The 12,533-nt window shown below is 36.6% G+C and overlaps 1 protein-coding gene across 1 annotated transcript; it reads left to right on the top strand.

The window, feature by feature from the left end:
- The first annotated feature begins 9,232 nt into the window (after positions 1 to 9,232).
- Positions 9,233 to 10,207, top strand: CPXCR1 (CPX chromosome region candidate 1). Its single transcript, XM_081564051.1, is given in 4 exon segments — positions 9,233 to 9,356; positions 9,359 to 9,535; positions 9,596 to 9,761; positions 9,763 to 10,207. Coding segments are annotated over 4 exon segments (912 nt in total).
- Positions 10,208 to 12,533: the final 2,326 nt, after the last annotated feature.

The following is a 12,533-nucleotide window of genomic DNA, read 5'->3' as shown; positions in this document are numbered from 1 at the left end:
ATTTGTTACTGTTTTCTGTTACCCTTGTTCTTTTGTTTTATTTTTGTATCCAGGTTTTTTTTTTTGCTTTATGTAATTTTACTCAAGCGGTTTATATGTGTGCATTTTCTACGATTGCATTTTCTCACTTTAAAATATAAATTTTACTCAATTGTTTAAAAAATATTTTATTATTTGCTCTAGAGTTTATAATATACATTTTCAGCAAATTCGAATAGCACTATATTACTTACAACTAGTGCAAACAGCTTATAATGAAGTATACCTAATATCGCCCTCTTTCCCTTCGTGTTATTTTTGTCATTCCTTTTGCTTACCTATACTCTATAATTTTACATATAAAATCAACTAAATTAAAATTTTTGATTTTACCTTCAATTATTCTTTACTTAGTGCTTTTTTAGTGCAGATCCAAGTATCTAGTACATATTATTTTTTTCCCTCTGAAAAATGTATTTTAACATTTCTTAAAAGGCAAGCCTACTGGCATAAAACTACTCCAACTGTAGTTTGACAGAGAAAGTATTTATTCTTTATTTTTAAAGGATAATTTTCCAGGGTACAGAAATCTAGGTTAGTATGATTTTTTTCTCCTTTAATATCTAAATATTTCACTTCAGTCTCTTTTGTTTGCATGGATTTTGAATTGAATTCTACTATAATTCTTAATCTTGTGCTTCCTTGTATGCCCTATTTTCCTCAGGCTTCTTTAAAGTTTTTTCTTTGTCTATTTTCTGCATTTTGAATATGATGTGGTTAGATTTAAAGTTTGAAGTTTTCTTTCTTTCTTCCTTTCTTTTTTGCATTTTGATACTTTCTTTAGCTTTGTACAGTTTACTAATAAGCCTGTAAAATAAATTCTTTATTACTAATACTTTTGCTAATATATTTTTTAATCTAGCATTTCTTTTCTGATTCTTTCTTAGAATTTCCTTTTCTCTGCTCACATTATGATAATGATATAGTTCACATGTTAAATTGACTGGGTAATGGTGTAACTGGATATTTGTTCAAAAATACTTCTGAGTTTTTCTCTGAGGCTGTTTTTGTATGAGATTAACATTTAAATTGGTAAACTAAGGAAAGCATATTGTCCTTCCTAATGCAGTTGTATTCCATCCAATCAATTGAAGGCCTCAATAGAACAAAAAGGCTAACTTTCCCTTGAGTAGAGAGATTTCTTTCTCCCCAGAGTAAAGAGAATTCTTCCCCTTTGACAGCCTTCACCACTTTCCTGCTTTCAGACTCAAATTAAATACCAACTCTTATGGGTCCCAGCTATTTGCTAGTTAGAAGTTGAATTTTCTTACCTCAGTATTGGTTTCTAGATTTCAGCTTGTAAGTTTCCATACTTGTGCATAGTATATGTTTGCATTTGCCTGTCTGTTTCTCCAATTTGGGGAACAGTGGTTTGCTAATCGATCTAAATTCTCTGACATATCTAAAAAATGTTGCTTATTTTCAGTTTGTTCATCTCTTTGCCTATTGTTAGGATGGGGTGATGATTTTCAAGCTCTTTACATGCTAAACCAATAGCTGGAAACCATTCCAGCAAGAGTATATTTATCAATTGAAAATGAAATAATTTTATTTGCTTATAGCTTCTCATTGCACATAAAGTCCACACTCTCCTTGATAAAGACCTTGTTTGCTTCTCCAGTTTGAACTCTCAGAGAAGTTTTCTTTTAGAATCTTAATTTTTAGCAATAATTTGTCATCCATAGCCAATAAATATGATTATTCATGTATATTTTCCCTTTTCCTAGAATGAATTTCTATCTTCCCTACTTAATCATTCCATTGCACCTTTGTAATTGAATGCCATTGTTTTTTTGCAAAACTTTTTCTGATAGCAGCTCTCCCACCTCTGTGCTCTAATCAATGAGTATAAATCACTTGTCACCCTGTATAAAAGTCATCTCTATGTAACTTGGGCTAAGGAATTTATGATATCAAAGGTAGAAATTTTGATAGAAAAAAATAAAATATGAAATAGTTTTCAGGTTTCAAATTGTTTCCTTATGGTCATTTTCTTTGGGGTAATTTTTACAAACAAATTTAGGTCCTATGTAGGAAACTCAAACAGGTGGTTGTAGTAATTGGCATTTGTGAAATAAAATTATGGGAAATGGTAGTAATATTTTAAGTGTTTTCCTGTTTTGAATGTGAAAGATTTATTTTTGCAAATGAAACATTCTCCACTGAGCTTCCAATCATCAAAAGTAAGTCTACACTTTTTTGATGATTTAGAAATCCTTGTGAGATTTAATTCCATCTTACATTTCTAGACTACTCTTTTTTTTTCTCCTCTTCTTCCAACTTTTGTATACTCTAAACTCAATCCATTTTGAATTTATGTCTATTCCCTAATCTTTCCACAGTTCATCTCCTTTCAGGTTAAGTGTTGTTTTCTCTAAGAATCCTCATATGATTTATTTTTATCTTCTGGTTAGTACCTATTTAATTACATGCTACTTGTCTCTATCTCCGATGAATGTTTAAACTCTATAAGAGAAAGGATACTATAAATTGTTCCCTATTCTATCTTTATACTTTTGAATAAAGATTGACATGGGATAAATGTTTCAATAAATATTGGTTAAATTAATATACATGAATTCACAGTTTATTAAAATCTAGTTAAGGAAGTGAAGGAATAAAATATTCACCTTGATTTTCCCCTTCAATTTGTTGTTAAAGAATGTATATTCCTTGAGCACTGAAAAAGAAATATCTTTAATTTTCTCACATTACTTTCCATTGGGATTCCATTGGAGTACAAAAACTAAGCCTGCTTTTCAAAAGCTCTACATATAAATAGTTAATCCTCAGAAAAATGGGAGTGGACTGCATTTTTAAACCAAACCATTCTTTAGATATGTGCATGCTATTAAGGGTAGAGAATGCTGTAAGAATAATTCACATTCTTTTATTTAGCAAGAATTTTTACATTCTTATCCAAGGAACCTTTTCAGTTAGATGTTCCAATATAGTTTATCTTTATAGTCTTTTATTTAAGATGACTACATTTTATTTCCACAAGTTTGCTTGTGCCATTCCTCCTACCCATTACTGAACTTGTATAATTATTTCCTCATTCTGTTTATATGTCCATGTTTTATCCTTGATCATCCCAGGAAAAATATATTAATATGTAAAAAATGCAGTGTAGTACTTGTTCATAGTAAGTGATCAAGACATATTAATTCTTTGTATTTTCTTTATACTGTTTATTACTCTATAAAATTATTTTTGTTTACATATATATTGTTTCATTCCCTCTAATGTTCGCAAGTCTCCTGAAGGAAAAATTTTCATCTGCTATTTACAGCTGTTTATCCATCCCTGACAGAGAAGGCAAAGGCACCACACTCCAGTACTCTTGCCTGGAAAATCCCATGGACGGAGGAGCCTGGTAGGCTACAGTGCATGGGGTTGCTAAGAGTCAGACACGACAGAGCGACTTCAGTTTCACTTTTCCCGTTCATGCACTGGAGAAGGAAATGGCAACCCACTCCAGTATTCTTGCCTGGAGAATCTCAGGGATGGTGGAGCCTGGTGGGCTGCCGTCTATGGGGTTACACAGAGTCAGACACAACTGAAGCGACTTAGCAACAGCAGCAGCAGCATCCATCCCCGAAATCATTCATTGCTCATAATATACTATATGTTTAGATAATATGCATTTTTATAATTGAATATACCTCTACTATAATTAATATAATGCAATCAACATTGTAATTCTTCAATATTAACTTGCCTGTGATTTTCCACTTTCTAAATGGCCATCCCTTTAGAGATACCTAGCTCACAGTTCCCATTACTTATTTCAGGTATAATCTAAGAAGTCAAATTGTGGAGTCAAATTGTATGAAATTTTATTTTATAATTTTTATAGTAATATAATTGACATGCAGTGAAATTCATGGATTTTAAGTGAATTGGCCAATTAATTTTGACAAATGCGTACACATAGGTAACATGTGAATGCTAAGCCGCTTCAATTTTGTCTCACTCTTTGGACCATGGCCCACTAAGCTCTCCTGGCCATGTGATTCTCCAGGCAAGAATACTGGAGGGGGTGGTCATGCCCTCCTCTAGAGGATCTTCCTGACCCATGGACTGCACCCACGACTCTTATGTCTTCTGAATTGGCAGGTGAGTTCTTTACCACCGAGCCAACTGGGAAACTCAGATACACACATTAATATTTTTCATCATCCCAAAGTGTTTCTTATGTCAAAAAACTATCAAAATAAAGTAAATCTCATTTCTATCCACTTGTCTCAATTCTGTCTGTATTCAGCATAACATTCTTTTTTTTAAAATAAATTTATTTATTTTAGTTGGGGGCTAATTACTTTACAATATTGTAGTGGTTTTTGCCATACATTGACATGAATCAGCCATAGGTTTACATGTGTTCCCCATCCTGAACCCCCCTCCCACCTCCCTCCCCATCCCATCCCTCTGGGTCATCCCATTGCCCCGGCCCTGAGCATTTGTCTCATGCATCGAACCTGGAATGGTGTTCTGTTTCACATATGATAATATGCATGTTTCAATGCTATTCTCTCAGAACGTCCCACCCTCACCTTCTCCTTCAGAGTCCATAAGACTCTTCTATGCATCTGTGTCTCTTATTCTGTCTTGCATATAGGGTTATCATTACCATCTTTCAAATTCCATATATATGCATTAGAATACTGTATTGGTGTTTTTCTTTCTGGCTTACTTCACTCTGTATAATGGGCTCCAGTTTCATCCATCTCAATAGAACTGATTCAAATGAATTCTTTTTAATGGCTGAGTAATATTCCATTGTGTATATGTACCACTGCTTCCTTATCCATTCATCTGCTGATGGACATCTAGGTTGCTTCCATGTCCTGGCTATTATAAACAGTGCTGCGATGAACATTGGGGTACACGTGTCTCTTTCAATTCTGGTTTCCTCAGTGTGTATGCCCAGCAGTGGGATTGCTGGGTCATATGGCAGTTCTATTTCGAGTTTTTTAAGGAATCTCCACACTGTTCTCCATAGTGGCTGTACTAGTTTGCATTCTCACCAACAGTGTAAGAGGGTTCCCTTTTCTCCACACCCTCTCCAGCATTTATTGCTTGTAGACTTTTGGATAGTAGCCATTCTGACTGGCGTGAAATGGTACCTCATTGTGGTTTTGATTTGCATTTCTCTGATAATGAGTGATGTTGAGCATCTTCTCATGTGTTTGTTAGCCATCTGTGTGTCTTCTTTGGAGAAATGTCTGTTTAGTTCTTTAGCCCATTTTTTGATTGGGTTGTTTATTTTTCTGGAATTCAGCTGAAGGAGTTGCTTGTATATTTTTGAGATTAATTGTTTGTCCATTGCTTTGTTTGCTATTATTTTCTCCCATTCTGAAGACTGTCTTTTCACCTTGCTTATAGTTTCCTTTGTTGTGCAAAAGCTTTTCAGTGTAATTAGGTCCCATTTGTTTATTTTTGCTTTTATTTCCAATATTCTGGGAGATGGATCATGGAGGATCCTGCTGTGATTTATGTCGGAGAGTGTTTTGCCTATGTTTTCCTCTAGGAATTTTATAGTTTCTGGTCTTACATTTAGATCTTTAATCCATTTTGATTTTATTTTTGGGTATGGTGTTAGAAAGTGTTCTAGTTTCATTCTTTTTCAGGTGGTTGACCAGTTTTCCCAGCACCACTTGTTAAAGAAATTGTCCTTTGCTTCTACATTTATTGATTGAAATTATTCTATAAGAAAAATTTGGCTTTCTGCCACATTTATTCAATTAAAAAAAATATTTGTGTGCCCGATGGCCTATTTATGTTATTCTCTACGTTTTAATCCCAAAGTTTCTTTTTTTTATTAGTTTATTTTCTATTTTTTAACTGTACAATATTGTATTTGTTTTGCCATACATTGACATGAATCCACCATGGGTGTACATGTTTTCCCCTTCCAGAACCCCCCTTCCACTTCCCTCCCCATCCCCTCCCTCCGGGTCATCCCGGTGTACCAGCCCCGAGCATCCTGTATTGAACCTGGACTGGCGATTCGTTTCACATGTGATAATTTACATGCTTCCATTCCATTCTCCCATATCTTCCCACCCTCGCCCTCTCCCATAGAGTCCATAATACTGTTCTCTTTTTCTGTGTCTCTTTTGATGTCTCGCATACAGGGTTATTTTTACCGATTAACTAAATACCATATATGTGTGTTAGTATACTCTATTGGTGTTTTTCCTTCTGGCTTGCTTCACTCTGTATAATAGGCTTCAGTTTCATCCACCTCATTTCCTTGAGTACCAATAATAGGCTATAAAAATCAAAGTTAAAGGAGTAAGTAAAAACTATTTTTACAGGATTTAAAACATGATAATAGTAAACATATGTCATAATTTCTCTGGAGCTGTTGTGAGGTCAGTCCAGTGTCAGATAGTCGCTTGTTCCAGCTTGTACTTTTTCTCAAGGTCTATAGGTGCCTCTCAAATGCACAGTCTCCAGTATTAAATGCAGAGTGTTAATCTGTTGCACCTGTCACTTCCAGGGTGGTTCTCCCTTCTTTATTTATTTTGGTTTCCTTTATTTGAAAGTCTCTTCAGTGACTAATTTCAACCCTGTCAGAAAGTGGCAGAGGTGGTCACTTATTTAGTCTCACTTGTTCAGTTGTGTTGTGGAGAGGGAGGGACACTGCAAAGAAACACTGCTGGCATGCATGGGGAGTGCTGACAGTGGATGGACCACACTGGATTTGCCACAACCTAAGGCAACATCTGCTTCCCAAGTCTACACTGCTCAGTCCCCAGGGTGCTCTGGAAGGACACTGTCTCACGTGGTCCTGTATTTCATTCACTGGCCAGCTCTAACTGAAAGGTTGTTGCTGAGCCACAGAAAAATGGCCGGGATTCTTGGCCTCTGGAGGAGAAGAATTCAATCCTGGGCCAGAGATGAGGCTGGATCGCTCAGAGCTTTGATGTGATAAAGTTTTATTAAAGTATAAAGGAGATAGAGAAAGCTTCTGACATAGGCATCAGAAGGGGGCAGAAAGAGTACCCCTCTGCTAGTCTTCAGCTGGATGTTACATAGTTGCTAGCAGTTTGTTAATGTAAGAAAGGAATGTCTTAAATTCAGAATGGCACCAGACCCCTCATCCATAAGATATATTTTGGAATAATCTGGGCACCGGACATTCGGGGTCATAAAACGATTGAGTTGAATTTTGCAGTAAGGCAGATCATGCAAATAGTTTCATTGACATAGATTAGGGGAACAATGTCCGAGTATAACATACTGGTTTGCCAAGTAGGTTCTGAGCCATTAGGCGGAAGACAGTGTTTGGGGTAAATGCACAGTACATTAACATAGCTTAAGACAAACATTTCCATAAGAAAAATGCATTGGTTAACTCAAAGTTTGAGAATAGTTAACTTCAGGTGAAACCAGGTGTCATGGCAACACAGTATTTTAAGAGAAACCTCTTTTAAATTTGTATAGAGAAGGGAAAAAATATCGCTAGGTTGTTTCCTCCTGCTGCTTAAGCAAGATAAAATGTCTGACACTTGCAGCCTATTTCCTCCGTTTGGAGACCTCTGGCCTTCCTGCCTGTTGCCCGCTCTCATAAACCACTGAGGTTCTCTGGTGCTCCGCAAGGGCACAGACCCAGATTGGCTGTGCATTTTGTGCTCTTCCCAGGTCTGAGCAGCTCAGGCGACTGGGTGCTTGGTGAACACACTCTCCCAGGTGGACTGTATGTCTTAATCACCTCCCTGGTCCAGGCCATTCAGTTTCCAGGGTGTGCTGCAAAAGCACAGTCCCAGGTGTGCCATCAGCTCCTCTGAGAAGCTGACCTCAGGTTGTGACACTCCTGGCAGATGTGAATCATCCAGTATCCTAGAAAGATGTGGTTAGCAACTGGGAACCTGCTCACAGTTTGGTGGAAGGTACAGTGTCCGGGGCTGATATTGCAGCAGCCCCTTGCCTTCCAGCTCTGGCCGTCACATGCCTGTCTTTCTGCCTCCAGGGAGGGAGGGCCCTATATGGCAGCAGATTTGCTCTCCTTTGGTATTTGCTCAATCCTTTGTTCTGTGAACACTCCAGGGGTCACAATTCTGCATTAGAGCCGAGTTGGAATGGAAAGGTCTTTCTTCTTTTTTGTCTCTCTGGCGATCCCATGTTTTGGGTTTTTATCCCACATTAGCTCCCTCAGATTGTCCTCATGGCATTCAGGCCTGGTCCTTACCCTATGGATCAATGATGCAGTCCGTGGCTCCCTGAAGAGCCCCCACTCACTGGTGAAGGACACGAGTGTCTGGGCCACTTCTCTATCTACACTTGCAGTTGCTTTTAGGCGCATATTCTACATTTTTACCCCTTCTGGTTTGTTGCCGTCTGAGATTCCCAAACTCCCCACAGACACGCCTGTGAGAGGATTTCTTACTGTGTGGAGACTTCTCCTCCTTCACCACTCCCTCCCTAGGACAGGTCTCTTTCCCTAAATCTTTTGTCTCTGTTTTTGTCTTTTATATTTTATCCTACCTCTTTTTGAAGAATTGGGCTGCCTTTCTGGGTGTCTCGTGTCCTCTGCCAGCATTCAGAAGTTGTTTTGTGGAAGTTTCTCAGCATTCAGATGATCTTTTGATGAATTTGTGGGGGAGACAGTGGTCTACCTGTCCTATTCCTCCGCCATCTTGAGACTGCTCATATTACTTTATACACAATTAAAGAAATACTCCAGGTAAAGGAACATCAGATATAAAGAGCAGAGAACAAGAAGCAATTAGAAAAATGCATTGCTTAAATAAACATGTGCATATTTGACTGAGTTTCTTAATGAAAATGATAGTTAAGAAGAAGATGTATGACTTTTGACTATATCCATATACAAATCCAGGCATTAAAAAATAAAGATTTTAGTGCAGAGATAACATTCATATATTAACCAGATGAAAATGTGTGCTATTCTAAAGCTGTTTAGCTTCCAGAAGTAAGTAATGAGACCACCTATTTAATAGTCATATTTTCCTTTAGATTTTATTTTTTCTTATTTTATTTTGTGAGTCTGTCACTCTGCTGTTAAAGAAGTGAGAGATACATATGTATTTAAGGATATGAGAAAACTCAGATATAACACATCCACATGCTTTTTGCCAAGACTAAACTGGTTTCTTATGGAATGGAGCATTTTTCAATTTAATGGATCTTTGTCTTTTTTTTTTCATAAATAGAACTCAAGATGGCTTCTCCTACTAAAGAAGGAAGTAATCCAACTGACAGTGCTCTCAAAACTTTAGAAAATGAGGCTCCAGATGACTGTAGTACAGATATAGAGTCTTCATTTGCTGATTCTAATATGATTTCTAAATGGAAAGCAGACCAATGAACAGGGAGCTAAACACACCAAACTTCCTGGAGCATGCTGTTCCTCAAGCAGCAGAAAATAATAAGCTTGAAGTAGAAGATACCCAAAAAGATTTTCAAAAAGAAGATTTAAAGGAATAAGAGCCGCTTTTAATTCAGATTCCCATTCCTAGAAAATGTATATTTCTTATGTCAGGATTAAAGAGAATTACTCATCTGAGTACACCACTAGTAAAAGTTAATAAAAGCAGTCCTTTAACTAATAGAGCAAGATTCTACTCAGGAAAAGTGGAGACGAAAACAAGTGATTTCTGTCATACCATAAATTACAAAATCCCTTTCCAAATCCCAGTTTCATGGAGAATCCCATTTATTAACAATTATGAGATGAAAAGGATGATTCTCCGTCTGTGGGAGACATTTCTCTCATGCTACAGGTCGTCAAAATACCATGTGGGTGAAGCAAAAATATATAGCATTTCTTTCGCATCTAAATGCCCTAACTCATGGTGAGAGAATCATATTTGGAAGACTTTTGAGGATGTGCAGTAGTACATCCCGTCCCCTCATTGAGAGAATGGCATCAAGAAAATTTTACAAATCAACTGATATTAAAGGAAAGGATGGATTCCACAGTTTTGTGAGGCCTGTGTTCTATGTCCCACATTCCCAATTTCAAAATGTATTTGATCAAAAAGCTTTTGAGAATCATTTGCGATCTCACCACAACATGAGAGTTGTGATCATAAGCACTGATAATGGTTGGAAATACCTATCCCATGTCTGTGGAAGTAGTTTCAATGATTTGGTTGAATTTAGGCAGCATTCCTGCAGCTTTCCTGAGAATTAAGTTCAATTGGGGCAAATTCATTTTAAAATTTATCTTCTAAAATATTTCTAATTTGGTTACCAAATGGAGACAAAATTGTTTGAATATAATTTTTAATAGTGTTAGATAAAGTTTCAGAAAGGAAGACAAAATAGAATATATCCAAAAGAAACATCGTTTAGAAGAGAGCAACAACTCATACGGAAACCTCTGTTTATACTGTGCTATTACAAACAGATGGTCAAAATATCAGGCCCTGGATCTGTATCTAGTCAGCAATTGAACTAGGAAAATGTGTGGACTCTCTTAACACCCATTTCTGAAGAGAAAAAAAAAAAAGTATTGTTATTATTATCAGATTCCAGTTCACAGGATTCTGACAGCAATAGCAAACAGAGGGCTATAAAAAGTCCTGCCAGGTGTTCCTAGAGACTCTGCTAAATTTGATATCAGAAATGTTCTCCAAAAATTCAATAAAAATAATTTTAAAGGCATTGAAAGTTGCAGTGTATGCTTACAACTAGATAAAAAAAAAAAAGTCCTGTGACTAGAAAAAAAGTTTCAAGTATTATAAACGTGCTGTGCTTAGATAATAATGTTGATAATTCAAAATAAAATTAAACTCATTAAAAGAAAATATGTTAGAAGTGAAATAATTTGAGATAGTTTAATGAACATATATTAAATTGATAGCATATAATAGCAATCATTTTTCGTGGATAGCTTCTTCATCATTGCCTATGATTACCACTCATATAAGGGCTTACCTGATAGCTCAGTTGATAAAGAATCCACCTACAATGCAGGAGACCCTGGTTCGATTCCTGGGTACAGAAGATCTGCTGGAGAAGAGACAGGCTATCAACTCCAGTATTCTTGAGCTTTCCTTGTGGATTAGCTGGTAAAGAATCTGCCTGCAATGTTGGAGACCTGGGTTTGATCCCTGGGCTGGGAAGATCCCCTGGAGAAGGGATAAGCTACCCACTCCAGTATTCCAGCCTGGAGAATTCCATGGACTGTACAGTCCATGGGGTCGCAAAGAGTCAAACATGACTGAGCAACTTTCACTTTCTCTTTTCACCACTCACATACTACATTCCATTCATACATATACAGGTATACCTTGGAGAAATTGCAGGTTCAGTTCAAGACTACTGCAATAAAGTGAATATCACAATAAAGTGAGTCACATTTTTTGGGGGGGGTTCCCAGTGGATGCAAAAGTTATGTCTACACTATATTACAGTCTATCTTCCCAACCCGGGGATCAAACCCAGGTCGCACAAATTCCAGGTGGATTCTTTACCAGCTGAGCCACCAGAGAAGCCCAAGAATACTGGAGTGGATATCCTATCCCTTCTCCAACAGATCTTCATGACCCAGGAATTGAACCAGGGTCTCCAGCATTGCAGGTGGATTCTAAAGTCAGAGAAATATTGTGCAAATGAAGGAACAACCTAGAGACGTACAAGTCCAAATAAACAAAGAGGACATAAGCAAACTACCTGAAAAGGAATTCAGAGAAATGATAGTAAAGATGATCCAAAACCTCAAAAATAGAATCTAGAAAATGCAAGAATCAATTAACATATTTAACAAGGACATAGAAGAAATAAAGAATAAACAGAGACAAACAACACAGTTACTGATATTAAAAATACTCATAGAAGGAATCACTATCAGAGTAGCTGAGGCAGAAGAATAAGTAAGTGAGCTAGATGATAGAATGGTGGAAATAACTGCCAAAAACAGAGTAAAGTAAAAAGAATGAAAAGAACCAAAGATAGTCTCAGAGACTTCTGGGACAATATTAAATGCAGCAACATTGGAATCATAAGAATCCCAGAAGAAGAGAAAAAGAAAGGGTATGATAAAATTTTTGAAGATATTATAGTCAAAAATTTCCCCAACATGGGAAAGGAAATAGTCAATCAAGTCCAAGGAGCACAGAGAGTCCCATACAAGATAAACCAAAGGAGACACACCCCAAGATGCATATTAATCAAACTAACAAAGATTAAACGCAAAAAAAAGAATATTAAAAATAGTAGGGGAAAGCAACAAGTAACACAAGGGAAACCCCATACTATTAACAGCTAATCTTTCAGAAGAAACTCAGCAGGCTAGAAGGAAATAGAAAGATATATTTAAAGTACTGGAAGGGAAAAACTGAGATCAGTCTACCCAGCAAGGATTTTATTCTAAATTGATGGAGAAATCAAAAGTTTTATAGACACACAAAAGTTAAGAAAATTTAGTACCACCAAACTATCATTGCAACAAATGTTATAGGGACTTCTACAGACAGGAAACACAAGAGAAACCACCTATAAAAACAAACCCCAAA

Source organism: Giraffa tippelskirchi, chromosome X (genome assembly GCF_054371585.1).
Source record: "Giraffa tippelskirchi isolate mGirTip1 chromosome X, T2T-mGirTip1v1.2.pri, whole genome shotgun sequence".
Classification (NCBI taxonomy): Eukaryota; Metazoa; Chordata; class Mammalia; order Artiodactyla; family Giraffidae; genus Giraffa; species Giraffa tippelskirchi.
The sequence above is the reverse complement of the archived record's forward strand: the minus strand, read 5'-3'. Positions and strand labels throughout refer to the sequence as shown.